The sequence below is a fragment of the Lacerta agilis genome, chromosome 14 (assembly GCF_009819535.1).
Source record: "Lacerta agilis isolate rLacAgi1 chromosome 14, rLacAgi1.pri, whole genome shotgun sequence".
Taxonomy (NCBI): domain Eukaryota; kingdom Metazoa; phylum Chordata; class Lepidosauria; order Squamata; family Lacertidae; genus Lacerta; species Lacerta agilis.
In genome coordinates this window covers 3,756,421-3,772,223 of record NC_046325.1, presented here as the reverse complement: position 1 = coordinate 3,772,223, position 15,803 = coordinate 3,756,421, and the positions used below count along the sequence as shown (strand labels likewise).

The following is a 15,803-nucleotide window of genomic DNA, read 5'->3' as shown; positions in this document are numbered from 1 at the left end:
AGGGCCTCCCGGGTGTGGGTGCCCCAGCTCTAGGAAGGTTGCAGAGCCTAGTGGTCAGAGCAGGCCAACCAGAACCCAGTTCGAGTTCCCTGTTGCCCCTGCCACGTAGAGAAGCAGAGTCCGGTCTCTCGTAGAGAAAATGGGGCCCTGACGACTTGGCTTCTTTCCGCCACCCCCCAGCTCTGTAAGGGCAGTGCTGCCTAGTGGGCGTCGTCCGCCAGCCGGAAGCCGGTCCCTCTTGCGTGTCCGGCAATAGCCGCCACAGCGGCCGGAGTCCTGGTGTCCAGGGACACACATACACCCCCCGCCTCTCTTCAGAGCAGCAGGCAGGTCCCCGACTTGCTGGAGGTGGTGGTGGGGGGAGCGTTGCGGTCCAGATCCTTGGGGGTGGTGCCCTTGGCCCAAGAGACGTTGAGCTCTCCGAAGACGCCCGTCTCGACCATCTCCTCCTGCCAGGGGATGGGGATGTTGCCGGTGGAGAAGTCGTCGTAGAAGGCCTTGTCCGTCTCGTCCAGCACAACGCCTTTCACCGTGGAGAAAGCGCCCACGTCGCCAATGTCTTTGGCGTAGACCACCTTGGGGTCCGGCACGAAGGGGGGCTCCACCATTCCTGAAGGGGAAGGGAGAGAGAGAAAGGAGTCGGAGAGCTCGCCTCGGGTCCCTTCTCGCCTGGCACTCGTGCCAGGGCTGCCCCCCCAGGCGGAAACCGTTCGGTAGTCTTTCTGTGAGCAAGGGTATGGCTGGGGGGTCTCTAAAAAGTCTGACCCCTAACTCAGGCAGTGCCGGATTTACGTATAAGCTAAACAAAGCTGTAGCTTAGTGCCCCACTCTCTTGGGGGGGCCCCCAAAAATTTAAAGGGGAAAACAACTGGATGTACCGCATATTTCCAAAATAAAGATAAAAAACAAATAAAATGAAACCTACAGGCAGCAACAGTGTTTTGTGTTGTGTAGGCTCCTAGGATGTAAGTCATGGGTCCTGCCTGCTAGATATCCCAGGTTTGCTCCTTTCTATATATAGGGTGCCTACATTCTGCATGGACTGGTTGTAACAACTACTTTGATAAAATGCATATTTTGTTACTTGCAAATGGCTTTAGATACCTATTAGGTCCATAAATTACCTGAAGAGGCTTGCCGATCTTGCAGACAAGTCTAAACTAAATTATCTCCTCTTAGGCAAAGACCTGATTCTGTGCCCAGATTTGTAGGCACAGATCATTCTCTAGAATAAAATCGCTTACTAGGGAAAAGCCGAAGTCCCTTTTTGGGGTGCCTTAGGATCAATTTTTAGGGTAGCGCAAATCTCGGTCGTGCGGATATATGTATATATTTCAATTTTAACTCATGAGCTATTGCTGCAATCTATTCTAATTGTATATATATATTTTATGAATGCTGTCACTATTGTGTTATGCGATCTGCTCTTTGACCGTAATAAATCACCATATATATATAAATATATATATGATCAACACACACACAAAAAACAGTGACCATTTGTTCTTGACAAAGGACAGCTGGACATATAGAGGGCCCCATTGCCTCCAGTAGCTTAGGGCCTTATCCAGCCTACCGTAAATCTGGTAACACCCATGCTGCATTTATTTGCTTACTTGATCCCATGAAATTTGCTTGTTTGTGAAAAATACCCCAAAGCAGTTTTCATTATGTGTTTTCGGCTTGTATATTTATGCCGCGCACTGCCCCGAGGTCTTCAGGTGAAGGGCAGGGAACAAATTTAATGAGTAATAATAATGCGAGGAAAAACCAAGGAAAGTTCACAGCCGTACTTTAAAACATACGAAAAGTTAAAATGATAAAAGGGATTAGAGTCACCTCGGCTTCCTAAGCACCCGGGGAGGACTGCTGGAACAAAATTGTTCTCAGCAGGCACCGAAAAGAGCACAGCGAGTGTGCCTGCTTGAAATCAAGAGGCGGGGAGTTCCAAAGTTTAGGTGCTGCAACGCTAAACGAATGTGTCCTTGCAAATGCGAAATGGGTATTTTTGGCAGCTGTAGCGGTGCCAATTTGGCCGACTGGAGTGGCTCAGTGGGCACACATATTTGGAAGAACTCAATCTTTCAGTGTGGTGGCAACTAAACTTTGGAACTGCTTGCCGATTGACACCAGGCAGGCACCTTCACCGAACCTTTCTTGGCGCCTGCTAAAACTACGCTTCTCCTAGATGCTTAGAAAGTTGGTGCGAGTTCTAATCTAAGCCTATTGCACTTTTAACTCCTGGAAGTTTTAAACCATGTGCCCGCCTGGCCTGGAGGTCGTTACCTGCCTCGAGGCGGCCCCAGTTTATCTTCTGGAAAACGGGGTGCTTCTTCAACTCAGCGCATTCGTTGTCCTTGAACCCCAGGCGAGCGGCCGGGTCTTTCACCATCAGCCCCTCGCAACAGGACTTGCACTCGGCGCTGAACTTTTCCGGGTACGTGACAGGATCGTTCAAGATGCGACGGGTCACTTCCTTGTTCTCTACCTGTGGCAGGAGGGAGAAAGGTGCTGGGCCTTTTTTCTAAAAAAACTTTTTCTGCCCCCCCCCCACCCCATCGCATGCAGACAGGCGGAAAATCTTTATGCAGGATATAAAATAAACACGCGGTCTCATTTTTTGTTAATAATAAGTAGAATAATATTTGTACCCGTTTGGGAATATTAAGGTGCAGTGCTTTTTTTCTGGGGGTGTGCATGGGTATGCATACCCCTAAACATTTTGTGAATCTAAGTTTGGCCTCATTGAGGGGCAGTATTTCCATATGGTAAAGGTAAAAGACCCCTGGACGGTTAAGTCCAGCCAAAGGTGACTCTGGGGTTGCGGCGCTCATCTCGCTTTCAGGGCGAGGAAGCCGGCGTTTGTCCGCAGACAGCTTTCTGGGTCATGTACCCAGCAGGACTAAACCGCTTCTGGCGCAATGGTACACCGTGGCAGAAACCAGAGCGCACGGAAACGCCGTTTAACTTCCTATTAATCTACTTGCACTGGTGTGCTTTCAAAGTGCCAGGTTGGCAGAAGCTAGGACCGAGCAACGGGAGCTCACCCCGTCACGGGGATTCGAACCGCTGACCCTCCGATTGGCAAGCCCAAGAGGCTCAGTGGTTTAGACCACAGCGCCGCCCGCATCCCTAATTCAAGAAAAATGAGAGTACCCCTAAACATTTTTTTAAATAGAAAAAAAGCACTGTTAAGGTCCCAATGATTATCACACTCTTTGTACACGTCCAAAATCTTTTCTTCTTTATTGCCTAGTAATTCGTAGAATCATAGAATTGTAAAGTTGGAAAAAGCCCCTGAGAGTCATCTGGTCCAACCCCCAAGAATCTTTTGCCCCATGCGGGACTCGAACCCATGACCCTGAGATTAAGAGTCTCGAGCTCTACCAACCGAGCTTTGCAATAAACTTGGGCACCGCTTCTCATTTATGGTGGGAATGTAAGTTGGTGCGAGATTTCTGGAGTTTAGTTTTGATGCTAAACATTACTAAAAGGAGCGATTTGTTTGTCGTCCAAAATCGATGCCGCTGAATATTTTTGACGTAGGCATGTTGTCAAAATAATTGATCGTGTATATATGATCTTGGCAGCTGAAATAGTAATTGCGACTCAACGGAAAACATACCAAAATGCCCCTCACTCTGGAATAGAGCAATAATGGGGGAGAAAAACTATGCACGTTTTGAGATTTTGACGACTGGGAACCTGCAGACAATTTAAAGATGGTTTGGCATTCCCTTCACATATACAGAGGAACTATTATTTTCAAGACGAGCTTTGGAAATCTGGAACTAGACTTGATATCTAGAATAATAATCTGATAATCTTTATTTGGACTTTGCTATTTTAACCCATGTGCGTCTGAATTCGTTCTTTGCGCTTGTTTTACAGTTTTGTTTTTCATCTGTTGTTACAATTGTTAGCTCTGTTTTATATACATTATAACATTAAGAAAAATAAACCTTTTTGGGGGAAGGGGGAGATGCTATTGACTAATATCAATAACTGTACACTTTAAGTCTCAAACTTGTATGTGCGGCACAACGTAGTGCGATCACACAGCAGCCTTGTCGTATTTGCACGGGGCTCGCCTGTGAAAATGCGATTTCACATCGTAAGATGAGGCGAGGCTGTGCTATCACTCTGTCAAAGCAAAGAAGCAAATGGAAAGGAGGATATTTAAGAACCCGCAGAGTTTGCTATTCCACCCAGTGGCCATACACCCACCCCTTCTTACGTTTACCGTATTTTTCGCTCCATAGGGCGCACTGGACCATAGGGCACACCTCGTTTTTAGAGGAGGAAACAAGAAAAAATAATATTTTTCTGGTTTTCCTCCTCTAAAAGCCCTGTTTTTTTGAGGATCAGCTAAAAGTTTTGCAGCTTTTTTTGCAAAGGAAAAGCCCTGTTTTTTTGAGGATCAGCTAAAAGTTTTGCAGCTTTTTTTGCAAAAGGAAAAACCCTGTTTTTTTGAGGATCAGCTAAAAGTTTTGCAGCTTTTTTTGCAAAGGGGGAAAAGCAAAGCTCCTTTTGCAAAGGGGGAAAAGCAAAGAGGAAAAGCCCCGTTTTTATGGGGTTCAACTCACATTTCTGCAGCTTCTGAAGGAAAGGGAGCCTTTTCTACAGTTTCCAGACAGATAATCTAATCCGCCAGTCACATGTTGCTGGGGAAACAAACAACCTCCCTCTGCAGCACATTCAACAATGGAGGCCTGGGCAAGAGGGTGGGGCTGAAAGGGAGCTGGGGACTCTTATCTCTCTCCCGATCTCTTGCTGATCAGCTGCTGAACGGGGTCCTTTCAACACCCCCTTTTCTCTTTGTAAAATAAAAAGCATGATCCTCTTTTGGCCCCTGGGAAATTCAGCTCCAGGGACCACCATTGGCTCCATAAGACGCACAGATATTTCCGCATACTTTTTAGGAGGAAAAAAGTGTGTCTTATGGAGCGAAAAATACGATATATCCCAACATTTTCTCTCCCCCTCCTCCTTGGAGAACAAAGTGCCAATCGATCAATAAAATAAGATCAGCTTTTAGTGTTAGTTCAACTTTTCGATAGTCTTAAATTATCGCCTTCAAGTCTTGCTGTTGTTGTATCCTTTGTGTAAATGAGGGTTTTGGCCAACAGAACCAGGACGTGTGTGTTTGAGTACCATTCTGTGACTTTTTTTGGTGCGAATTCTAACTTTTGAGCTTGACAACTTTTTGGGCGATTTCCCAACAACTTTTTTGTGTGCAGATTTTTCACTTCTCGAAATATGGCAACCCTAACTGCCATATTTGATTTTCCGTTTCCCCGCAGTCAAGCGAGTGCATAAATTTGATGACACATAAAACGAAACAAATGCCGTACTTTCTCCCCGCGGCTGCGGAAAGGTCCTTTCGCGGCGACCATCTCAAAGAGGGTTACTCCCAGCGTAAAGTAATCCACGCTCGAGTCGTATTCCTCTCCCTTTAGGAGTTCCGGGGCCATAAACCCTGTAGGGAAAGGAGAGAGGAAGAACCGCAGAATCACAGAGCTGCAGAGCTGGGATACCCCAGCGGTCATCTAGTCCAACCCCCTGCGATGCAGGAGTCGCAGCTAAATCGTGGGAACTGCAGCTGAAGGGGAGGACCCTGAATAATGGCGTGCCCACCTGGCGTGCCCGCATAGCCCTTGGTCTTGTCTTTCCCTTCTGCCAGTTCCACCGCAAGGCCCAAATCTGACAGCCGCACGTGCCCTGAATGGGGAGGGGATGGGCAGAGAAAGAAGAAGCCGTCATAAGGAATCCAGGTGACAGGTTGGGTGCTACATTTGGAAACGGGAATGAAAAGTTACACTTATTTGGAAATGTTGGAAGCCACCCGGGTTGGAGGCCAACCCCTGCCTCCTGTGGCAGGGAGTTCCACAGTTTAACCACACATGGGAAATTCCTCGCTTTTACCGGTCCTGGATCTTTCAGCGTGTGGCTTCCCTTACCTGCATCGTCCAAAAGGACGTTCTCTGGCTTGAGGTCGCGGTAGATGATGCGGTTTTGGTGCAGGTGTTCCAGGCCGCAGATGATCTGAGCTGTGTAGAAGATCGCCCTGGATTCCGAAAAGCCGGGGTTTTTCTCGTCGACGTTATAGACGTGGTACCTGGGGAGGGAGGCAAAGCCCCAAATCAAATCCAGTCGCAGGTTTCCAAAACGCGGGATCCCCACAGGGCAAAATATCTGTCATTTGGGTCAGAACTGAATACAGACTTCCAGAGTTAACACATTGCTTCTGGTAAATGAGCCACCCTAGCCGCTAGAGGGCCGTGAAAATTTCATAGAATCCTAGAGTTGGAAGAGACCCCAAGGGCCATCCAGTCCAACCCCCTGCCCAGCAGGAAACACCATCAAAGCATTCCTGGCAGATGGCTGTCAAGCTTCCGCTTAAAGACCTCCAAAGAAGGAGACTCCACCACACTCCTTGGCAGCAGATTCCACTGTCCAACAGCTCTTACTGTCAGGAAGTTCTTCCTAATGTTTAGGTGGAATCTTCTTTCTTGTAGTTTGAATCCATTGCTCCGTGTCCGCTTCTCTGGAGCAGCAGAAAACAACCTTTCTCCCTCCTCTAGATGACATCCTTTGATATATTTGAACATGGCTATCATATCACCCCTTCACCTTCTCTTCTCCAGGCTAAACATACCCAGCTCCCTAAGCCGTTCCTCATAAGGCATTGTTTCCAGGCCTTGGACCATTTTGGTTGCCCTCCTCTGGACACGTTCTAGCTTGTCAGTACTTTTAAGGTTCGTCTTCCCATGTACCCAGCCAGATGGGTGGGGTATAAATTATTATTATTATTATTATTATTATTATTATTATTATTATTATTTACCACACACACCCCGGCAATCCTACCGCACTAATCTGACAGCATTAAGTTCTCCGGTGGCAGAATCTGTAAAAATGACCCGGCAGTTCAGGATTTGCCCCGGGACAGAAGAGGTCTGTGTTGTATCTCTGCGTCGGCTGCACTACAGGCAGAAAACCCAGCCCCGGTTGGGAGAGCACCACCCTGACATTTTTGTCCCGCAAAAGGGTCTCCCACCTGAGGTCGCCGCCGTTCATCAGGGTCATGACGAGACAGAGGTCAGTCTTGGTTTGGAAGGCGTACGCCAAGGTGACGATGAATCGGCTGTGGACTTTGGCGAGAATCCTCTTCTCCACTATGGCACCCTGGGAGAAGATGGGCGAGAAACAGGGGACGCCGGTCACTGAGGGTGTGTACACATGCTTTGGCTCAGACTTCAAGTCTTTGTATTAATAATAATAATAGTAATAGATTTCTTTATTTATATCCCACGCTTTCTCCACACCAGGGCTCAAGGCGGCTAACGCGAATTCAAAAAACAATGCAAATGCAATGTAGAAAGCTAAGAACATACAAAGGGAACGACTAAAAATCACTTTTGCAGAATCAAAATGATATTTTTTAAATTTAAGAATCTGTTAAAATGCAGATTATAGCACAGCACTTTTAAAAGCCGTTTTCTTAAAAAGAAGAAGAAGAAGAGCCAGTTCCCCCAACGGCCTGTGGGAATAAAAGCATCTTCTCCTGCCAGCAGAAGGACAGCAAGGATGAAGCCAGTTTGGCTTCTCTCAGAAGGGAGTTCCAAAGTTGTCTGGGAGGAGCCACCACTGAGAAGGTCCTGTCGCACGTCCCCACCAAGAGAGCCCTGTGAGGGTGGTGGGACTGAGAGAAGGCCTTCTCCTAGAGACCCCGGATCCCAGGTGGGTTTGTTGTCCTTCAAATAGTCTGGGCCTCAGCCCCATTTCAGGATTATGCTCTGCGACCCACAGAATCAGGCGGCAAAGGGGGACAAGTAGGTCCAATGGACTGGTTCCAATGGACTTTACCACTGGGGAAGCCCAGCCAGATAAATGATAAAATTATTATTATTATTAATTATTCTTCCACAGCTGAGAGTTGGGGTACCGCGGCCCATATGAATTACGTAGATTAAGAAAGCTTCCATAATTTTAATCTGATTCTGCCACTCATGGGGTGGCGAGACCAGAGTCGCCTGAAATAAAGGTAAAGGGACCCCTGACTGTTAGGTCCAGTCACGGAGGACTCTGGGGTTGCGGCGCTCATCTTGCTTTACTGGCCAAGGGAGCCAGTGTACAGCTTCTGGGTCATGTGGCCAGCATGACTAAGCTACTTCTGGAGAACCAGAGCAGCGCATGGAAACGCCGTTTACCTTCCCGCCGGAGCGGTACCTATTTATCTACTTGCACTTTGACATGCTTTCAAACTGCTAGGTGGGCAGGAGCAGGGACCAAGCAACGGGAGCTCACCCCATTGCAGGGATTCGAACCGCCAACCTTCCGATCGGCAAGCCCTAGGCCTAGCGGTTTAGACCACAGCGCCACCCGCATCCCTGCTTAAACATTCAAAGTGTTCTTTAAATGTATGGCGTGGGTGCTGCCCTGCGTTTGCAATTTGCATCCGTTGACTGCTGTTAATTAATTTGTGAAAAGGAAGCTCTTCTGCAGGGAAATAGCCCTGGAGAGTTTTCTGCTGGGGCCGCACTCTTGGGTGAACCGCGGGTTAGGAAGGAGGTCCGGTGCCACTTTGCAGATGGTCACCTGTCAATCATCCGCAACCCAGTGTCCAGGATCTGTTCTGGAGTGGCTGATCCCTCTTCCCAGTTACAGCACCCACTTCCTCTGCTGCAATACTGTCATTTATTTATTTTTTTGTGAACTGCCACCATATCTATGGGTGTCTTGATGGAGCAAGGGTCATGGGTTCGAGTCTCACCCTGGGCAAAAGGTGACCCTCGTGGCCCCTTCCGATTCGACATGTCCAAGATTCCTATCTCGCACCACCCTCCCCGCCGTGAAACCGCTGACGCTGATGTTCTCTGACACCTCTTTCGCCAGATCCGCCATCGCAGCCAGCAAGCAGCTAAACGGCAAGCTTCTTTACTGGGGAATAATTGGCCGGGGGGGGGGGGGATTAAGGTGGCTAATTTGCTTCATCTGAAAATAATCCCGGGATGGGAAGCAGGGGGGTTCGCCTGAGAGAAGGAGATACGGTTGTCGTGAGCCGGCCAGGCACGTGCCTCACCCCACGGGACACCCGGCCAGGGAGGAGATCACGCGCACGGCTGCGCAGAGGCCGTTCCCAACGCCTCGCACAGAATTGCCGAGCCGGATGGGACCCCTGAGGGTCAACTAGTCCAACCCCCTGCGACGCAGGGACACGTGACTTCACTCATTTTGCACACCTTGGATGGTGTGGGCATGCAATGGCAAAGCTAGAAATTCACCTGTGCCCAGTGCCGGATTTACGTGTAAGCTAAACAGGCTATAGTTTAGGGCAGGGGTAGGCAACCTAAGGCCCGGGGGCCGGATCTGGCCAAATCGCCTTCTCAATCTGGCCCGCAGACGGTACAGGAATCAGCATGTTTTTACATGAGTAGAATGTGTCCTTTTATTTAAAATACATTTCCAGGTTATTTGTGGGGCCTGCCTGCTGTTTTTACATGAGTAGAATGTGTCCTTTTATTTAAAATGCATCTCCGGGTTATTTGTGGGGCCTGCCTGGTGTTTTTACATGAATAGAATGTGTCCTTTTATTTAAACTGCATCTCCGGGTTATTTGTGGGGCCTGCCTGGTGTTTTTACATGAGTAGAATGTGTGCTTTTATTTAAAATGCACCTCTGGGTTATTTGTGGGGCATAGGAATTTGTTCCTTTTTTTCTCTCTTCAAAATATAGTCCGTCCCACCATACGGTCTGAGGGACGGTGGACCGGCCCATGGCTAAAAAAGTTGCTGACCCCTGGCTTAGGGCCCCACTCTCTTGGCCCCCCCCCCAAAAAAAAATTAAAGAAAAAAAAACCCTGGATGTACATTTCCAAAATATAAGATAAAAAACAAATAAAACCTACATACAGCAACAGTGCTTTGTGTTGTGTAGTCTCCTATTTTGTTATGTGCAAATTGCTTTAGATGCCTATTAGGTCCATCAATTGCCATATAGCGTATATTCAACACAAAAAACAGCGACAATTTGTTGTTGACAAAGGGCAGATGGACATATAAAGGGCCCCATTACCTTCAGCAGCTCAGGGCCTCATCCAACCTAAATCCGGCCCTGCCTGTGACGTGATGGCACCGCACAGCTGCCAACTGCTCTCGCACTTTCCCCACAATTTGCTGCGCGATACAGCAACAACAATCTAGGCATTCTGGGGTTGTAGCTCTGCAGTGGAGCGGTTCATTTCCTTCTCCTTCCTTGGAGAAGGAGGTCGGGCAGCCATCTGCCATGGGTGCTTTAGCTGAGATTCCTGCATTGCAGGGGGTTGGACTGGATGATCGCTGGGGTTCCCTTCTAACTGAAGTACTATGGTTTCTGGCCTTGCTGGGACAGCATCCTGGGACAGCATCCTGGCTGAAACCCAGTACCCCAGTAGCCTTGGAGGCAGCCTATGCCTCTGAATAACGGTTCCAGGGATTCACAGTAGGGGAGAGGAACTCTTGAACTCGGGTCCTGCTTGCAGGCTTCTCACTGGGGGGGGGGGTCTGGTGGGCCTCGGTGAGAACAGGATGCTGGAATGGACGGGCCTCGGGCCTGATCCACTCAAAGGGCTCTGCTGTTCTCATGCACTGTCTCCCAGCCTGGTCTACCTCAAAGGGTTGTTATCAGGATAAAATCGGAGAATGCTTGGCCCCGAGTTCTTGGGAGGAATAAGAATTTCACACACAACATCCCACACATTTCTGGTACATTAATTCCTCGCCTCTTCTCTCACTCCTGCACCTTTCAAGGACCTTTTTGAATCGAGGGCTGGGGTTGCGCAGAGGAAGGAGAAGGAGGATATCGAAGTGGGTTTTAACATGTTTTTAATTTATTATTGGTTGATTGACTGAATTTATATACTGCACTATACCCGGGGGTTTCAGGGCAGTTATCGCTGGTGACTAATTTTTTTTTTTAATGTTCTAATAGTTGCTTTTAACTGTTTTCACCAATAATGTTATTTATTTTATCTTGCAAGCACAGGTGGACTTGGTAATAAGGTGCCCTGACCAAGGACAGCCCCACCCTAAATATTTATTAATTTCCTAATGATTCCTTTGAGTACAGTTGCCTTTTTAAATAGATTCTTCTCGGTAAGCACCTGTATAAGTATGGGGTTGCTGTTTTGCAACCCCTCGGCCGCCCTGGGTTCAGGGGTGCCAGCCAGCCCCCAGCCCCACCTTGCTGATGGCTCCCCACAACCAGAATGGCCACCTTTGGGCCAGACCCAGGATATTTATACAGGGCTCTCAGCCAATCAGAAGGCTGGATGCCTGGGAGCCAATCAGGGCCTTCAAGGAAGACGCCCATTGCTTTTTTTGATTCTCGGTGGTTCAAGAAATGAGTAAAAATGTGCACCGAGGAGCAGATACCACGCTGTGAATTTTGTACCCACTTCCTGCCTGCAGGAAAAGGATTTATCACCCTTTTCCCGATTCTGCCTGCATGCTTTCAAGGCGATAGTACCCTCCGCGCTCCTGCAGCTGCCCGAATTTGAAGCCAGGTAGCCTTGAGACAACCTCACGACTACATTCACACAACCAAGTGCAAAATGCAAGACCCTGGAGTAGGTTTGTGGTAGGCATTTTTTGCACTGAAAGAGGACGGGGAGAAAGAGCTCAGTCAGTAGATCATGAGACTCTTAATCTCAGGGCTGTGGCTTCATGCCCCTAGTTGGGCGAAAGATTCCTGCATTGCAGGGGGTTGGACTAGATGACCCCCAGGGGTCCCTTCCAATTCTACAATTCTGAGATAAGGCAAACGGACAGCTTACTAAAGAAGAAAGGTTTTCAGTAGCTCTCAAGGAAGCCTCCCCTTACTTCTTGTCCCACTGGTCTCCCAGGACCAGGAGAGGCGTGAAAAGGGCAGAGGAGAGCTTGGCTGCAGGCAGGCACAGTCTCCGATTGCTTGGGGAAAGCCCTGGAGAGGAAGGGAGTTAGGCAGCTGTGGGGAGGTGGGCGCCTTCATTCTCAGCAACTGCTTCATGGGGCGAGTTGATGAGTTGCTGTGAGGTGCTGTGCTTACTAGGCCTCACAGCCCTGCGTCAATTGTGTTTTGGCTAATAAAGACTTGCACATTGTGATCTACTGCTGCCTCGCTCCTGACACTATGTAATTTTTAAAATATGCTGCAAGCAGCCTTTGGCACGGTTCTAACTTTGGAAACCACAGAACCTAGGGATGGCCGATCGGAAGGTCGGAGGTTCGAATCCCCACAACGGGGTGAGCTCCCATTGCTCGGTCCCAGCTCCTGCCCACCTAGCAGTTTGAAAGCACATCAAAATGCAAGTAGATAAATAGGTACCACTCTGGCAGGAAGGTTTTCCCAGTAGTAATGTACGGAAGTGAGAGCTGGACCATAAAGACTGATCGCCGAAGAATTGATGCTTTTGAATTATGGTGCTGGAGGAGACTCTTGAGAGTCCCATGGACTGCAAGAAGATCAAACCTATCCATTCTCAAGGAAATCGGCCCTGAGTGCTCACTAGAAGGACAGATCCTGAAGTTGAGGCTCCAGTACTTTGGCCACCTCATGAGAAGAGAAGACTCCCTGGAAAAGACCCTGATGTTAGGGAAGATGGAGGGCACAAGGAGAAGGGGACGACAGAGGATGAGATGGTTGGACAGTGTTCTTGAAGCGACTGGCATGAGTTTGGCCAAACTGCGAGAGGCAGTGAAGGATAGGCGTGCCTGGCGTGCTCTGGTCCATGGGGTCACGAAGAGTCGGACACAACTAAACGACTAAACAACAACAACTGGCAGGAAGGTAAACGGCGTTTCCGTGCGCTGCTCTGTTTCGCCAGAAGCGGCTTAGTCATGCTGGCCACATGACCCGGAAAAACTGTCTGCGGACGAACGCCGGCTCCCTCGGTCTAGAGAGCGAGATGAACACCGCAAACCCAGAGTCATCTGCAACTGGACCTAACGGACCTTTACCTTTAACTTTGGAAATACAGCATGCAAATAAAATGATTGATTGATTCAGCGCTGTCAAACCAGAGGGGTATGAGGGCCTATGTGTGCCAATATCTAAGATGCAGTGGTTAAAGGTAAAGGTAAAGGGACCCCTGACCCTTAGATCCAGTCGTGTCCAACTCTGGGGTTGCGGCACTCATCTCGCTTTATTGGCCGAGGGAGCCGGCGTACAGCTTCCGGGTCATGTGGCCGACATGACTAAGCCGCTTCTGGCGAACCAGAGCAGCGCACGGAAACGCCGTTTACCTTCCCGCCGGAGCGCCACCAGGAACATCTCTAATTTACTCCAAGGCCACCAGGAACATCTGCCACCTAGCAGCCCCCCTCACCTCGTATCCCTTGCGCTTCTTTAGCCTCTTCTTGTTGAGTTTCTTGTTGGCGTACATTTTGCCCGTGGCCTTCATCTGGCAGGCGCACACCTCCCCGAACCCCCCTTTCCCCAGCACTCGGAAGTCCATGAACCACTCTTCCGTCACGCTCTGGGCCTCCAGCCACTTGAACTGGAGGAAGCGGAAGAAGAAGAGGCTCTCCTTGTAGGGGCCGAAGGCCTTCTCCTCCAGGTGCTTCAGCAGCTGCTTCTCGGACTCCTTGAAGAGGTCCCCGTGGCTGTGCTTGCTGTCTTCCTTGACCCTCATGATGGCCTTCTCCTCTAGGAAGGGGCAGAACTCCTTCGAGGCCGAGTCGAAGTATTTGTTGATGGTCACCTGGGCGGTGGAGCCCCTCATGGCCTCCTCGGCCGTGTTGTACTCCTCGATGCTCTCCCACAGCCCCGCCGCCGCCATGAACTGAGGCGTGTCCTCCAGGAACTGCTGGAAGATCCTCTTCCCGATGGGCTGCCTCAGGCAGGTGAATTTGAAGTCCAGGTCCAGGGTGTCCTTGAGATGCTCGCACTGGGTGATGTGCGGCAACTTCAGCTTGGCCCGCATCTTCTTGTCGCGCCCCGAGGACGGGCCGCCGTCGCCCCGAGCCGACACGTAGGCCGAATTGGCCACCACCGTCTCCAGGCCTCCGATATCCATGGCGGCTTCGCGTCACCTAGCAAAGCAAGGAGAGAGGGTGAATTCCAGGCCCTCCAATTACTGGGGGACGATATATAATGAAATGAAAAGGACGTTCAACAGCCTTCAGAGGGGTGAAGGTACATGGATCCACATGTGGTGGAAGTGTAAAAAGATTATAGACCAAGGAACCTTTTTCAGCCATGGGCTGGTCCACCATCCCTCAGACCATGTGGTGGGCCAGACTATATTTGGGGGGGGGGAATGAACGAATTCCTACGCCCCACAAATAACCCAGAGGTAGATTTTAAATAAAAGGACACATTCTACTCATGTAAAAACACCAGGCAGGCTCCACAAATAACCCAGAGGTAGATTTTAAATAAAAGGACACATTCTACTCACACGCTGATTCCCGGACCATCCGTGGGCTGGATTGAGAAGGCGATTGGCCCTCATCCAGCCCGCAGGCCTTAGGTTGCCTACCCCCGTTATAGACCATTTTGGGAAATGATTTACAATGAATTGAAGAAAATGTTCCAATGTTCCTTCCCTAAAATACCCCGAAGCCTTCCTGCTAGGAATTATGGGTAATGAAATCCAAAAAAAAAAAGTTTAGGAAAATCTTCAGGTACGCTAGTAGCCGCCAGAATTTTAATTGCAAAAGGTTGGAAGGGAGAAACTGGCAAAACAAACTAAGAGAATATGTAGAATTAGCAAGGCTATCAGCAAGGATACGAGACGTCACCGGGGGGAAATTTGCCAGAGAGTGGGATATATACTGTTAAGTAGTGGGTGGACACAGCGGACGACACAGTGATTTTCAAGCAGCTCTTGTTTATTTTCTCAGACTGAAACAGAAGTGGAATGAAGGGCTCATCAGCCTGCTTATATAGAACTCAGCTACAAGCAACAGTAACAACTTTCTGTAGTTACCCAATCCCTGAACGTCACTTTCAATCCCTCATTTGCATGTCCGGACCTGAGTGAAAACTGCAGCAGAATGAACTATATACACACACCCCTGGTGTCCTAGGGTGAGAACTTCAATACATATGTAAAACAGGGGTCAGCAAACTTTTTCAGCAGGGGGCCGGTCCACTGTCCCTCAGACCTTGTGGGGGGCCGGACTATATTTTGAAAGAAAAATATGAACGCATTCCTATGCCCCACAAATAACCCAGAGATGCATTTTAAATAAAAGCACACATTCTACTCATGTAAAAACACGCTGATTCCCGGACCGTCCGTTGGCCGGATTTAGAAGGCGATTGGGCCACATTACTTGCCTAAAATGTTGTATGTCGCTTTGAGTCGCCATGGCCAGAAAAAGGGACCGATGTGTTTAATCAAAAAATAAAAAATAAAAAAAATTCCTTCCAGTAGCACCTTAGAGACCAACTAAGTTTGTTCTTGGTATGAGCTTTTGTGGGCATGCACACTTCTAACTAATAATGAGAGTAGCAATAATAAAATGCTGATGAATTTATATGAGAATTTTTTATTTTTATTTTTATTTTTATTTTTTTGCAGGAGCAGAAATGCAAGGAACTGAATTTCATATTGGGGACGTGAGAGCCCGAGAGCAGCGAAAACGGACAGCTCCTTGTCTCCTTGGCTCAGAAGCAGATTAGTGGGCGAGAGAGGGCAAAACAGGTGAGGCTATAAGGCTGCCAAGGAAGACCATAAGGAGAGGAGGGGTTAAAGGAGGTGGCAGGGGAGGGTAGGGGAACAAGCTGCTCCAGGACTTAGGAGATTGGCATATTTCCTTACGCTTCCGGGCTTCTCA

At 48.8% G+C, this 15,803-nt stretch overlaps 1 protein-coding gene across 1 annotated transcript; it reads right to left on the bottom strand.

Annotated features, from left to right (window-relative positions):
- Nucleotides 1–314: 314 nt before the first annotated feature.
- On the bottom strand, nucleotides 315–14,035 carry LOC117059453 (rhodopsin kinase GRK1-like). Its single transcript, XM_033171198.1, has 7 exons — nucleotides 13,346–14,035; nucleotides 7,061–7,188; nucleotides 5,961–6,118; nucleotides 5,638–5,721; nucleotides 5,355–5,479; nucleotides 2,287–2,488; nucleotides 315–610 (listed from the first exon to the last, which is right to left on the bottom strand). The coding sequence occupies exons 1-7, from the start codon at nucleotides 14,033–14,035 to the stop codon at nucleotides 315–317; spliced, it is 1,683 nt and encodes a 560-aa protein (XP_033027089.1).
- Between the last annotated feature and the right edge of the window lie 1,768 nt (nucleotides 14,036–15,803).

Excerpts from the sequence above, each read along its gene's own strand:
- LOC117059453 (XM_033171198.1), bottom strand. The coding sequence starts at position 14,035 with ATGGATATCGGAGGCCTGGAGACGGTGGTGGCCAATTCGGCCTACGTG. Across the intron at positions 5,722-5,960 it reads CGTCCTTTTGGACGATGCAG|GGCACGTGCGGCTGTCAGAT; the intron begins GTAAGGGAAGCC and ends CTCCCCATTCAG. Across the intron at positions 611-2,286 it reads CTGGGGCCGCCTCGAGGCAG|GAATGGTGGAGCCCCCCTTC; the intron begins GTAACGACCTCC and ends CTTCCCCTTCAG.